The sequence below is a fragment of the Astatotilapia calliptera genome, chromosome 13 (genome assembly GCF_900246225.1).
Source record: "Astatotilapia calliptera chromosome 13, fAstCal1.2, whole genome shotgun sequence".
Classification (NCBI taxonomy): Eukaryota; Metazoa; Chordata; class Actinopteri; order Cichliformes; family Cichlidae; genus Astatotilapia; species Astatotilapia calliptera.
The window spans coordinates 17,777,403-17,792,867 of NC_039314.1; the positions used below are offsets into that span (position 1 = coordinate 17,777,403).

The 15,465-nt window shown below is 44.6% G+C and overlaps 1 protein-coding gene across 8 annotated transcripts in view; it reads left to right on the forward strand.

Annotated features, from left to right (window-relative positions):
- The window catches only part of LOC113035527 (transcription factor COE3), a 65,932-nt gene that overhangs the window by 32,564 nt on the left and 17,903 nt on the right, over positions 1–15,465 (forward strand). For 2 of the 8 annotated variants that reach the window (XM_026191146.1, XM_026191150.1), the window contains exons 7-10: positions 7,248–7,329; positions 9,327–9,468; positions 14,231–14,364; positions 14,509–14,635. In XM_026191146.1, coding sequence (XP_026046931.1) covers positions 7,248–7,329; positions 9,327–9,468; positions 14,231–14,364; positions 14,509–14,635 — 485 coding nt within the window. The remainder of the gene's footprint in view (positions 1–7,247; positions 7,330–9,326; positions 9,469–14,230; positions 14,365–14,508; positions 14,636–15,465) is intronic. The other 6 variants (XM_026191147.1, XM_026191153.1, XM_026191148.1 and 3 more) reach the window with 3 other exon arrangements.

The following is a 15,465-nucleotide window of genomic DNA, read 5'->3' on the forward strand; positions in this document are numbered from 1 at the left end:
CTGGCCTCCCTCTCACAAAAGCTAAGGTATCATTAGCTAGGCCCACACAATGGCCATTCAACCAAGCCACTGTGGTCCTCAGGACTCTGGAACAATGTTATTTTTTGTCTCAGAATTATAAGGACAGAGTTTTGCAGGAAACCTGACAGACAAAACCTTTTAGAGGTAAATGCTCCAGGCGGCTTTTGGGTTTAATCTTTTCCCATTAGCATTTTACCCCCCCCCCCCCCCCCCACACACACACACACACACACACACACACATACACACCACCACCACCACCTCCACCCCCTCTATGCTCACACACAAAGACCATATTTACAGGGTCAAAAGTAAAGGCTCTGGGTCTCTGGAGACTGCTTTTTCTGTAGATCTTTCCTATATATTTGCAACACTTTTTAGAATTTATTTAGCTAATGGATTTCACTCGGGCTCCTGGGTAGCTCACTAAAATCTTAAATGTGTATTTGTTTGTGGTGAATTGTTTTTTTCTTTTCCATAACAGAATAAGAACACGGATAAATGAATATAACACACCCCTTAACTAAATATCGTGCCAAATTTTACACATGCGCACGAGAATATTAAAAATTATTAAGCCATAAAAGCGGGGGTTTATATAATAGAATTGTTTTTTGTCAACAATGCAACAGCTATGCCATGGGTTCATATGTGCTACCTTTGTGTGTGTGTGTGTTTGGTCTCATGTGTGCGCGTGTGCACATTCACTTACGCTCGTGTGTGCACGTGTGAGTGTGTATGTGTGTGTGACTCCATGTGTGTGATTCATTCCAGGGCAGTTTTAGTCCTTATAAAATATTCATTTTGGTTGTGCAGGGCCCTGTAATTGCCATCTCTCACCCTGAATTATTTATACCTCGCACAGACTGACAAAGCTTTGCCATACGGCCCCAGATGAATCAGAAAGCAGCCATCTCTGCTGCCAACAGCACTGGGCTTTCACACAAATATGGCAGCCACGTCTCTCTGCCTGGCCTCTCTTAATTTGACATTTTCTTTTTCCCCCTGCCTTTGTCCTAGGTGCACAGAAAGGTTACCTGTTAGCTTTAAGCACCGACCCGCTCTCTGTCTTTCTATCTTTATACCCCCCACCACCTACATGACAGTCCACAGTGGGTGTTTTTTTTTAAACTCTTCTGAGAATGCGTTAATGTGGTGCCGATGTCGCAGCCTCATGTTTCATGATGGCTTACCAGTTTTGACAGCCACTTTAGATGTATGTATTATACATTAGTAATAATACAATGCCGAAATACACTTGCATACATTTGAGCATGCATGGGCAGACAGCAAAACCACTGACTCACTGACCTATATGTTACACACAAACAAACGCTCATATACATACGCATGCAAATTAGCCCCTGCTGGCCTGCTGGGTCCAGCAAGGCTTTCTGTAAATGGTCAAAGCCCCCCTGCCGGCCTTGCCTGTACAGATGTGTTCCTCTCCGTCTTGCCTGGGTCTGATCACTCCAAGGTGCCACAGGAGAGAGACGGCGGCGGTGTATGGCTCTCATTGTAAACCCGCTCTGGGGCCTTCCAGAACCCCACGTCCAACACCCTAAATACTACTATTCACCCTGGCCAGTTACTCCAACATATGCTTATCTTCCATCTCACTAGTGCAGGGAGGTGCTGACTGGTATTTCCTCAAGGCCTCAAGCTCCAACGCTGACCAGTAATCAAAGCACCATATTTCTCCTCCTGCAGAAAAATAACCTGGAGATACCTCTATGCCGTCCAGCTGGTGAGCAGAGTAAATATTCCTCAGGGCTGTATTGTGGATGTACGTGATTATTTTTGTAATGTCAGCCACCTCATGAGGAACACTCAGACTGTCACGGTCATTATCAGTAATCATCATCACATTTCTGTGGTGCTTATGATTAAGTAAAATCTAGGAGTTCCAGTTTGGATGTAGATGATGCCAGCACTATAGCAGCAACCAGTGTTTTATTCGTTTTTACAACAGGGCCGTGCAAGACAAAACAACGCAGAATTATTTATGTTTTGTGTCTTATTATATTGTGTTCAAAGTCCTAGTAGAGAAAAAGCTGTATTCAGAGTAAAACAAAGAACAGCGTGCAACAGTACACAGCCTCAGCAGTATCTTGATGTGAGGGGATGGGAGAGGCAGAGAGAAAGCTTGGGGCTAAACATGCAGTATGTGGCGGGCTGGAGCTAAAAGCTGCATAAAGCACACAGCCTTAGTCCACTGTTAGCAAGTGATGGATAGTTAGCAGGAGCTTCGAGTCTTCGTCTAATCTGTTACAGTAAACCTGTGCCAAAGCCTGAAGGGAATCAGTGGGGGCTGGCTAGGAGTGGGTTTGACGTGAAACCATTTGTGAAGACGAGCGATTCTCTTAAGTAAGAAACTAACAGTGTCCAGTGAGGGAGAGGGATAGTTAGAGAGCGAGAGAGACAGGAGGTGAGGAGAATGAGTGAGAGTGCGAGAGAGGGAGAGAAGGAGGAAGAGATACAATAATGAGTCCTGTAGCCATGGAGTAAATGAAGAGGGATTGACAGAGTGAGGGATCCTCAAGTGAAATAATGTCAATGCCACTCTGCCCATTAGAGAGAAAGGGGGATGGTGGAGGAGAGGGTAAAGAGGGATGAATGGAGGGACACAGCTACATCTTACGGTGCAGAGGAAGCACATAAATTATTTGTGACACCCTCACAACACACATACCACCAACAAAAATATGAAATATGAAACAACAAAATGAACTGACAATAGCAGCAGGAAAAAATAAAGAAATGAAAACAAAAAAGGCCTTGGAAATACCCAATAAATTCTTTGAGACACGTTGTTGGGATATTTGATGCCGAACAATAATAATCACAGTGACATCTGCCTTGCTGCTCTCGGAGGAGACGGGCAGAGCCCGTGAGTGGAAGGGGTTAATCTTCCAAACCCAATAAGGTTGGATAGTGAGGCACTTGTTCCCCGATAAAGAAGTGATAGGATCTGTGGGTCTGGTCCCTTGGCGCTTGTACAGGGGTAGAGCAAATATTGTTAATGTGCTGTGGTTTACTTCAGCTAAGGCGAGAAAAACAGCTCTGCTTGACGAGAGAAGACAGTGGCAAACATGAATACGACGGGAATGGCCACGGAGCTCAGTTCACCCTCCCAGGGACTTAACTGGCACATATATCCAAGCCCACTCAGTTGCATAAATAAGTGTTCGGGAAGATTAAGATCTATAAGTGTCTCTATTTCTCGTTTTACCTGCTCCGCCTTGTCACAACAGGGATCTGAATGCAGTTCAGTGAAGTGCCTAATAACTGGAGCAGTAGGTAGGGAAGGCAGGAGGCTTGACATTAAGACCCTGGCGTTTTGGAAATCCGATACGCTATTGACCCGTGTACTACTATCTCAGCGTAGAGATCTGGTGTCAGCAGATTGTAGTCTGGTGTTGGGAACCGTTTTCTTACAGGGCTCCTGTAACAGGGGCCCATTGAGTCTGGGAGGCAGCTGGGGCCTGATGGGCTGGAGCTGGGTGGTGATCGATACTCACCGCCCTGCAACGGATGACCTCACTGTCATGGCTGCCGGCTGTGGACACTGCATGCTAGTCATTAGTGCCGGGGCACCAATCAGGAGCTTAGAGTTGTCAATACCTGACTCTTACAGAAACCATGGCCATCTGTCAGTGTATTGTGTAGCAGCCTAAGTAAATATGGGCAAGCTCTTTTGAACAATAAGAACAAGGTGTACTATTAGAGAACGGAAAATATATCCTCATGTAAGCAACTAAAGAAACTGGTGGGTGAAAACACGTTTTAAAAAAAGCTGACTTTTTTTTGTAAGTCATAAAAAAATCCGAAAAAGAAATGGATGAAAAAAATGTGAATGAAATTGACAGGACAGCGAGCCTCCACTGTCGATAGAGCCTTCTTAATAATATAACATTATCCTTATTTGCCCTCTTCACTCAAATCAAAGGAATGGACATTTATGCATGAGTGACATCAACCCGGCAATTAAGTTGGTCATTTAAACGAGAGAGGGCCTTCCTCACCTCGCCTGTTTGTTTTTTTCCCCCCTCTCCCTCTCTTCTTTTTTTCCTATTCCTCTTCTGTTTGATGATGGGAGAGGGTGAGCTAGAATTAGGGCGATGGGTCTTCCTTTGAGTGTCAGCCTAAAATGATCAGAGTAAAGATAAGAGGGTCTAGCAGCCCTCAAATCAGTCAAAGTGCCAAAGTCGGCCTTTTTCTCCTCAATTACCGGGTCTGTGAAGCCAGGGAGTGGAAGGCGCAGAGCCTGCTGCATTACTAAAGAGACAATCTATTTCCCCTTTGACCAGAGGGAGAGAAATCATTATGGCATGATTAGTAGCTTCAGCAGTGGGCGAGCATGGAGGTACTACAGGAGAATCGTATTAATTGCCTTAGACCAAGGCATGAGCAGGATTGTTTTAATGTTGATTTGTGGACCTGTATGACTAGCTGTCGGAGATAAAAGCTGATGTCAGGTCTTAGTTATACTGGCAGACTTCGGGCATGCAGACAGAGAGGGTTGATGTCAGAATGAGCTTCTGTGGCTACACTGAAAGTCTTTCTCTATATGCCTGTCAATGTCTTCCTCTTTGTCTTCCTTCACACTTCGTAGTTTTCCTCTACGCCTCCCTCTTTCCTTCCCTCTACTCCTCTCTTTCTCTCAGATGGACTACACCCCAGCCCACCCCACCCCTTCCCATACACCCTTTCTCTCTCTCGCTCTCCTCCAACTGATAGCTGCCTTGGCCGATTATTTCATCCAGTGCGGTCCACTGAGAGCCTCCTCTCCCGGCTTTGGAAGAGCTTTAATTAGCCATGTTAATATCCCCTTCATTGGCCTTAATATCACTCAACACCTTCCTCCATCTCAGCGGCCACCAGGGTCCCCCTGTCCTGTCAGAACAGCTGATTATTGAGAAGGATAGCTTTAATCAAACCTAATTGCAGTTCATTCTTTCTCTCTATCCCCCTTTGCCCTCCATTGCCAACATCTAATGGCAGCGACGACTTGATATCCCATTAAAAAACAATTAAACAACCTCCTTTTGTCTCTGTGCGTGCCAAAACACCAGCACAAACTTCTGTAGATATTTAAGAAGTAAAAGAGAGAGAGAGGGGCCTTGTCTTAATTGCTCTCCTTTTCACCAAGGACCAATTTGCACTGTGCTCATGGAGAATCTTAACCAACTCAAATGTAATGGATGCTATAGCGCTGCCACTGCTGTGGACTATGAAAATTAAGCTTATCTTTTTAGGAGAGAAATTGTGCTTAATTGCCTTCATAACAGTAAACATAAAGGAGCTACTTTATGATAGCGTGGGCACTCAATTTCTTGTGTTTATTGTTTCTTAACTTTTGGTTTTGCTGTAGTGGGAACAGTATGTAAAAGCATTAAAGTATCCCAGAAAAGAGACAAGACTAACTCTGAAAGTAATGTGTTTCTTTTATGAAGTCAATGCATTGCTTGGGAAATATATTCTATCTCTTGCTTTGACATAAATTGTTTACCAACCGGTGATGGATGTACGTGCGCATGCCTGCACGCACATATGCATGTAGATGTGTGCACACGCGCACACAAATACGCACCACCCGCCTTGCCCAATCTATATGAGAGGCGACAGACAAATAAAAGTCGTATTTCAGGTCTGCTTTCCGCAGATGTCTGCTGCTCTACATTATGGCTCTTTGGGGAAATAAAAACAGGGTCAGGGAATTAGAGTACATAATGGTCATTTTGATGATCAGCCAACAGATGCAACCCGAAAACACAGTGAACACAATCAAGCGAAATGCACTAATGACAAGTCAGGTTTTTTATGGCCTCACCACACACCGACAGGCAATCAGCATTCTGGCATGGGTTAAAACGTCTTTTATTGATGTCCAAGCCAAAGCTTCTTGGATGTGGAGTGAAAATATTTTCTCACCTCTCCTCTCCCTCCTGGGCCCTCCGCGAAGCACAAGGTATAGGAGTCTATCGAAGAACGCTTCTAAATGACCAGTGCATGTGTTAATGTGGCCGGGGTTAGAAGGGTCATTTCAGACTCTGATTTATGGCTTGGCCAGGATCCCACTGGGCGAACGAGAAGTCTTAAGTGTTGTGAAAGCGTCCTCGCAGGCCACACAAGCCACTGTATTTAGCTGAATGAAATGTCCGTGCAATCTATGGTGCAATCTATGGTAATCCAATGAGCCGCTGCAATTCTGTGAGTCAAGTTAGTATTACAATGAAAACCGCAGTATTGCATATAGTAATGCTAGTGCAATGTGATGAAAAATAAATATCACAGCACTGTATTTATAAAGAATCGGAGAAAGCAAAGGCGCAATCAGTCATGATTCTGTGGGGAGAATTTGCAAAAACAACAAGTCGATTTCATTGTTTATTCTGTGTGGTTGTGCGGGATTTTACACAATGGGCTACATCTGAGATAATTTCTCTTATTGGTCTTGTTTTTAGTTTTCCTCTCTTTAACTATTTGATGTCTGTAAAGCCTCATCTGATATAGAACTCTCAGTACGAGGGCTTATCAATAAATTCAGCAAGACCTGAGAAGGCGGCTTACAAACTAAGCAAGCCCAGATCTCACTCAGACGTGACATTTGTTCAGAGACGATTAGCCAGGTTGTAATTTGTGGCATAATTGCCTCACCCACCCACAAGAACATGGGTGTGTGTATGCGTTATGTGTGTGTGTGTATGTGTGTCTGTCTGTGCGCGTGTGTGTGTGTGTGGCATACGGTGGTCCCAGGAGTGTCCGCCTAATTGCCTGACAGGACTATAAGTTTTGTGGCGCGCTCTCACCTTGTTAGGTCCTTTATCCCTGATGCTCTTCAAACAAGACCTGGTCACAGGTGGGCCTCATTTGCTTCCCTATTGAACAGGAGAACTTTAATTGCACAGGGGGTGTCCTGGGATTAAAGCGGTGGGTGGAATATCAAGTGACTTCCTATATGTTAGTGGCAGATGGGAGTTGGGAAAGACCCGTGAACTCAGGTGAGAGGATGAGATCACAAACAGCTCTAGATTTTGAAAGAATAATAAAGAGTGCGACTTCTCAAACCGAGATACCGTGATGCTCACACGGTGAATGAATGAATGTGGAAAATGGGTGTGCTTGAGAAATCCTGTTGAAATATTCTGTCACCTCGCCAGCTAAAATTCCAGCTTCAAAAGTATAATTAATATTTTTGCTTTTTCTTTTCTGCTCTCTCACAGATTCTTCCTAAAGTTCTTTCTCAAGTGCAATCAGAACTGTCTGAAGAATGCAGGGAATCCACGAGACATGCGCAGATTCCAGGTGACTGAAATCTATTTCACACATATGCTCTATTTCTGTCCCTGTCTTTCACTGTCTCGCTCTCTTTTTGCAGACACGCACGCTCTCACACACACAGGTGTGCAAATGCACAGCCACAGCTGCTCCACTATACTAAGTCACACTGACACAGATTCACATATGAATACATTTTTATTATTGGCACTGAAGGAGGCAAAAACCAGGCAAAGAGAGAGAGAGAGGGATTTTGTGTCCTGTGTGCTCTTGGACAGAATATTTATTAGGGAATACCATCTGACACAAATAAGGATATAGGATTTAAGAGTGCCATCAATTGTGTCCCTGACAGCTTTCTGAGCCTCTGCACAGAGGGGAGGACGATCCAACCAAATGTAACAACAGTGTTAACTCACGAACTGTCTGGCAGCGGAAACGCATACCTTCTTGCACACGCATATCTGCAAGCACGCCCACAGGCAGACACACACACATAGACATATAGATAGATGGGATACACGCTAGGAACCCTTGCATATATGTTTATCCACATATGCATGTACTTTATGTCAAAACCATGCTTTTAAAAAAAATAAGAAAACATTATTGTAAGCTAACAAAATACTGCCAGTTAAAATACATTTTTACCATCTCTTAACTCAGTCTTATCTAAAGTGTCAAATAGTTAAGCCTTCAAATGATTGACTCCCTGTTGTTCCATTTGTCTACCTATCCTACTCAGCAGCCCACATCACCACAAGCAGCCCACTAGGTCAAGGTGAGACAGTGAGAGTTTAGTGTGATTTGTCCTATCAGGGTAACGACAGCCTACAGGAGGGCGGCCGTCACTGGCAGCACTGTTTTGTGATAGACACATAAGCCAGCATCCTCCAGGAGGAAGCCCAGATATGAAACAGACAAGACAGGGTGTCCCCTCCTGATGTCACTACCATCAGACCTCCCCTGCCTCTTCAAATCTTCCCTCAGGCTGAATGTGGACTGATGCGTGACAGCCACCAAGGGCTTTCACCTCTCACTCCTATATGTCAAAAGGAATGCAAGAACTTTTTGCATCACTCTTTTTGTGTAACTATATTATTTTCCCAAAACAGAAGATGTTTTTACTTTTTATTATCATCGATTGCCTTTATTCCAGCAGTTAGTATGTCATTTGCCCTAAATAGATTTCCCAGATGTGCCACCGTAGGTGTTTCTCTGGCTAAAGTTGTGTATTCTGCATGCCTTCCACTCTTCTTATTACCCCAAAACCAGCTGGAGGCCAGAAAGGGCCCAATCCATCATCCTCAGCTTGGCCCAGCTCTGAACCTGCTCACAAGAATGGAGCTCTTTCACTTCCCCTTCTCTCCCCTCCTCTCCCTATACCCCCACCTACCCCAAACCAACCAAAAAAAGCACCCCCCTAAATTCCACTGCTACACCGAGGTCACTTACCGGCGAAGCAAACCTGAGAGGGGCTCTCTGTTTCCGGCTCAAAAACACTTTGGCCATTCACATGTGGCTCACTGTTTGGAATGTGGTAGCCAAAAAAACAACAACAAAAATAAGCATTATGAAATATGGAGTATGGCTTGGAATTTGATCCTAGTAAAATGTTTGCTGAGAGATGGGATAGAGCACTGTTCAGTTGCTAATGACTCCAGTAATATTTTAAAAGGGAGGCCTTCCATCCTCAAAGAGATGGACAAGCTGATCAATAATACCGAGCTTCGCCTATGATGACAGTTGGTAGAGTGGGTAAACGGAAATGGTATTTTAGTGATTGAAATGTCAATTAGCTGTACACAAATGCACGACAGTAAAAAGAAAAAAGGAAATGGCAGGGAGGGGAGGTTGATGTAATGTGATCTGTCCAAAGAGGACAACCAATTCATGAGCTTTAGCACCTGGACACAACAAACTATTCATACATCCCTCAGAATGTCCCTAAACCTTTACCAAAATGTACTATTATCACCTTCAAACTTGCTCAATGACATGTTTTGCTTTAATTCCTCTCGCAGGTTGTCGTATCGACGACCGTCAATGTGGACGGCCATGTCTTGGCTGTCTCTGACAACATGTTTGTACACAACAATTCCAAGCATGGGCGAAGGGCTCGCAGACTCGACCCTTCAGAAGGTACGCCTCCTTATCTGGAGAATGGTAGGCACATTTTTACATCTTATAATTTGCTACGCTCCTTTTTCTCATAGTTTCTTTCAGACATCCTCCCATTTTTTTCCTCCCAGATCACACACCTAGTTGCTTCTAGTTGCTTAGAAGCTTTCGTTCCTCCATCACTTTCATTTTTTTTTCACTTTTTAAGTTGCTTTTGGCCTCACTCATACCTGCTGTTATGTCTTGATTGGAAGCAACATGCATTAGTCAGTGTTTATCATTTCAGTATCGCCAGCGAGGATGATAATACTCGGACTAATTCACTCTTTTAAAATGTTATACTACTTCCAGTCTCCTTACGCACCTACATTTGTCTTAAAAGCCAATGTGAAACATGATCAAATTGCTGAAGAATTTGGCTGTGAGGTCAATTTCCTGCCACTGGGTTCTGCAGTTTTAGCTGTGAGAGAACTGAAACAGGGGGAGGAAGGAGAAAGACAGAAAAGAGGGGGGAGGTAAGGGGGGCTGCTAGTGTGTGTGTGTGTGTGTGTGTGTGTGTGTGTGTGTGTGTGTGTGTGTGTGTGTGTGTGTGTGTGTGTGTGTGTGTGTGAAACAGAGAGAAAGAGAGAGAAGGAGAGAAGGGGTGTGGGGGGTGGCCTATGAGAAAAACAGAACTTACTGTTTTTCTTCCAACTGATTCCATATGATAGACTGATTGCCTTCTCAGCCAAAAGAGAGAAAAGTAGGACCACCAAACCATGGGAAATCCAAAAAGTAAAATGCACTAAACATAACCTTCTGACCCTTGTGGCCTCCGCTTGCAGATGGGAGCACACACAGCTGAAAGACTGCAAGGAAAAAAAGAAAGAAAGAAAAGTTAACTGACTTAGCCCAATTGTGCAAATTGCTTATTTTCAGATTTCAAGGGCCAATTATGGCTGGGCAAACAGTTTATATACACCACTGACTAAAACAAGCTTCTCTACACATTAATGGGCATTAATGGTTCTATCACCAAAAGCAAATGTAATGTTTAATACAACAACGACTAATACAAAAAAAAAAAGAAAAAAAAAAAGACCAGACAATTAATATATCTCAGTGCTCTCCAGTCCTAGTGGGGGAAAAGCTAATCTATTTGTTTTTGTCTTTATTAATGACTCCTCTACTGGAGAACAAAATCAAATAATTAAAGTCCTGCCCGGAGCACCAAAGTCATTATGTTCGCTGACGTTCTGTTTGTGTGTTTCACGTTTATGACACGATAGGTGTGGATCGCCTAGCAACCAGTTTCTTAATGAGGAGAGCAATTAAAGAGGTTGAGCCCTCGCCTCCATGTTCCCCCGCTCCCATGGGACCCCCTGCGTTGTGTGTGTGTGTGCGTGTGTGCACGCTCGTGTTCTTTACAGGTTACCCTAACCCATCCTTTTTTATTCTACCCTTCACCACACTCTTCAAAGCAGCAGAGTGACGCCCCGTAAAGCAAGAAAAGAAGCCATTGTCAACCGCCCAGTTGAACATGTCTTTGTCTAATAACTTTAATACACCTTCCCTCTGCTTAACTGTGTGTGCTCACACAAGTTGAGATTTGTTTTTTCTCTTTTTTCCCCCCTCCCTCCCTCTTAGGCTCGGCTCCATAACAAACTAATTTAACATGCATCAACTGCGATTGCTCACTTTGTTTGCGTCACCTTTAACAAACAGAAATGTGACACATGAGAAAAGGAGAGCCGGTCATAAAATGTAATTCCAGCCATGTCCTCCACACTGCTTTGACAACTAGCAGGCAGACAGCATGCTTTAAATTAGCAACACATTCTTCCTTGGGAGTTCACTGGGCGAGAAGCCTTAGATATGTGACTGGCTGACTGACTGTGTGGCTGAAACACAGAGGCATCCTTCCTCTCGGCTCACACCGCACTTGCACGACTGCCTCGCATTGATCAAGAAGTGCTGCCCCCTGTTGGCACAGAGGGGCCACAGCCTGTGGATGACAGACTGAATCTCGCCATGTGACATTTTTGTTCACTTGTGTGTACTGTCACACAACAAGCATATTATGCATTCAGACATGGATGTTCTTTGTGGCTGCCTGTCACTCAAACATGTATAGATTCAGGCTCAAAGGTGCATAAACATGCTCACAAATAGCTGAGTCTTTCACACAGAGCACCCCCCCCCACACACACACAGACACACACGAACAACCAGCACTGACACACACAGAATTTCTCTCTCTCTCTCTCTTTCTCACTTACTCAGACACACTCGCGCACACACACGTTCCTTAGCTCAGTTCCACCATTATAGAGCCCCAGACAATATAGGAGACTCAGCATAGAGCCTGCAGCGCCTGCCTCATTTGCATGCCAAGTGGCTGTAATGCTGTTAGGGTTTATGCAATAAAGACAAGTGAATCCAGACTGCTGGGCCTAAGAGGAAGAAAGAGAAGGAGAAAAGAAGGGGGGAAAAAGGAGAGGAGGAAAGGAGAAAGAGAAGGAGAGAGTATGAGAGAGAGAGGCTGAGAGTGAGCGAGAGAGAAAGAGAGAGAGAGAGAGTCAAAGGGAACAGATGGCCCAGGGAGAGGTAAAAGGTATAATCCCATCAGCTGCACTATCAACCGACCATCTGGACATCCCACAGCACAATTACAACACATTTCAGCAGGCAGAACAAAGGACGGCTTCACGGGGCCACATCAGACCTGTTTGAGTGTCACAATACTAGAGCTAGGACCTCCTCCGCTCAGATCTTGGATCCGTTTTGACGTCCTCCGCGGCTAACCCTAACCAGAAACGACAAAGATTAGAGCAGATCCCAGATCAGCACCCCGCGATCAATTCACAGCGAAGGCGATCTTGGAAAAAAAAAAGTCAAGCAAACAAACAAAAATGGACAAGGGTAACGTTTTAGCAAACAGAGAGAGAGAGACAAAAGAGCCCCCAAAACAAGCCATGACATATGAATTCAAATTCAGTGAATTTCCTCAGCTGTAGCCCAAAGTTTGCAAAAGACTTAGTGGTGCAACACTCAGAGCGGCAGGGCGGCTCTTTGCATCCTCATCCGTCCACTCCTCATGATGCCTATCATCTGCTGAGGGGGCATTGTGCGTGTCTGTCATCAGATCGCCTGCGCTGACTGTGTAATCCACTTCGCCACGGTCCCCATTCAGCACATGCTTCCCTCTCTGTCTGTGCATTGAGACATATGCAAATTTTTAGGCAGAAGGGTGGACGGCTTAGGGCCTCAGTCGCTGCCTCACCATGGGTCCTTCTGCGTGTGGGAGGGGGCACTGGGATTTCCGAGGTAGTGCGTCTGCGTGTGTGTGGTTTTGTGTGCGTGCGTGCGTGCGTGATTGTGTGTGCGTGTCGCAGGTTCCAGGCTGCAGCTGCCCCCCAACAGTCACCGTCACCATCAGGCCCTCTTCTTGCCTCCTCCTCCTTCCTGCCCCCCTCGCTCTCTCATCCCCAAAGTCAATTTGTTTACAGTAATTTTGAAGGGTGAATTATTTGCTGTAATCGTCCGCACTGATGAAGGTCAGGCCCTTAGAGGGGGCCCAGCATGCCCATAGAGGGTTGGTCCTCTTTCAGACGCTCTGCTTCGCAATTAAGGAAAGCAAATGTCACTCCTCCAGGCCTCACAAATGAAAATCTGTACGAGGTGATTAGCATGAAGTCAACAGCGCCTGTTAAAGTCAGATTCCCTGTAGTACCAATGTGTGTGTGTGCACTTTATGGGCACGGAGAGAGAGCAAACATGACCTGAACAGACCCAACAGCAAGGCAAACAAAGGGAGATGTCTTGTCTGAGGTGATCCATACAACAATGGCTGACTGTGATTTACTTACTGGATGGAAAGGATAATAGAGGTTTAGAAGTGAGCTTGTAAAGGGGAGAGAAAAAAAAGGAACTTGCAAAATAGTTGCTCGTATTTTGAGGAAAAGGGAAAACATGCACAATTCATAGTGTGTTAAAAGATATTGATGGAAATAGATTAAATTTGATATTGCTATTTTATGGCTAGCTGTCATGCTATTTCTGTTGTAAACACAGTGTTGTGCTGAGCACCATATTAAGGTAATGCATCAAATGACAGTGAATGTGAGGCACCAGATCACTCAAATTAGATTATAATAACAACCCAGACTGTTGATGAATGGCAGAGCTACGTAGCAGAAGTCATGCCAGATGAAAAGCATTGTAATAAACAATATGAAATGGATTGAATCGATCACAAAAAGAGAGAAAAAAAAAACACAATCTGAATAATTCATGAGTGCATTTCACGTTATGAAACCTGAAACTACGCTCACCGCCTGCACTGTACTGCACATGAAGAACAAAGGTAATGAAATAACATGAACCAGCAAAGCTTTAGCTTGTCATTTCCACTTTAACAGCCTGTATTCTTGACTCATTTAAGATGTGTTCAACTTTGAAATTTTACTGTACATGCGGGTGCATGCTTAATCAATTCTGATAGCTACATTTGCCCTGACACATAATTTGCTCCATCAAATCATTTTCCTGGTGAGCCTGGCGTTTAGCCTTTGTGAAGTGGACCATTTGAAGGGTCTGCTTAACTACATCACTCCAGCGCACTGATAAATGATTTTGATTCTCGTGCCTTAAAGGACAAATCCATCATTTTTTTTCCAGGGGCAATTTCCATGATATGTCTTTTGTGAGAGAGATATGGAGGGCTCAACGTAGAGGTGGCGCAGTAATGTGTCTGAGTGGAAGGAGACGTGAGGCCTAGTGCTGAAGCTTAGGTGCTGAATTTGCTCTTCTCTTTGTCTTGGATAAGCAGCCACCCCATGCATCAAGGCTATCAGTCCCAGTGAGGGATGGACCACTGGAGGTGCCACTGTCATCCTCATAGGGGACAACTTCTTCGATGGCCTACAAGTTGTGTTCGGCACCATGCTTGTATGGAGTGAGGTACGATGTAGAATTTCACATTTTATACTCAATTGAAACCCATCCACAATATTAGAATAATAATTATTAAGACAAACTTTCTAGCAAGTAATGACCGCTTATACCCCTTTTTTCTTTTGCTTTTTTTAAATCTCTGTGATCCAGCTCATAACTCCCCACGCCATCCGCGTCCAGACTCCACCTCGGCACATTCCCGGTGTTGTGGAAGTAACGCTGTCCTACAAGTCCAAGCAGTTCTGCAAAGGCGCCCCTGGAAGATTCGTCTATACCGGTGAGTCAAAACTTCCTCCACCCTGCTCTCCCTTTTTCTACAGGCTTATTCATGTACCCCCGCTTTTCCCCCTTCCTTCTGGATGGAGCCCCCAGCCTTAAGTCCAGGCACTAATAATGAACTAACCGTCCGACTTGCTGAATGTTGAATGTGTGAGATTTGCACTGCTCGTGAAAAGCTGTTGTGGAGGGGGGCGACTACAAGTGCAACTCGATCCCTCTCTGACCTGCCACCATACAAGGTCGTTGCCAAGCTCTGTTAGAATCAAGCTGTCAGGAAAGTTATTTCTGCCAGTTCTCTTTATCTGTTATTTAGTGAGACAGATAATGCTTTCTGCTAATGAGCCAATTTTTTATAAGCCAAAATGTGATTTCTTTTTTTTTTTCTTACAATAAATCAGATTAGAAAAGCCATATCTACTGTAGGTTAAGTGCACACATATATCTGGTTATTCTCATGTATGCTGAACATGAATTCATAGGAGAGAATTAACGGCAAAGAGGGAGAGATATGTACGTGAGAGAGAAGGGGAGTGTGTGTGTCACACTCTAAGTAAAGGATCTGATTATCTTGGCTAACAGAAGGAAGTGGTGGTCTTATCTGTCATCATTGGTGAGGAGACAGAGGTTCTGGGGGTCAGAGCCTGTCTGACCTGGAAGCCTCTGACTGTTCCAACTCTGATGGGCAGAATGAAATGGGGGTGCGTCAAGGCACTCACACTTCCCCCTGCACTCCCAAGCCTCCAAGCACAACCCTGGCCTTGCTACGCTCAAGGCCAGGGTTGTGCAGCCCCCCCCCCAACTCCCTCACCCAAAATCCCCATCCAGACC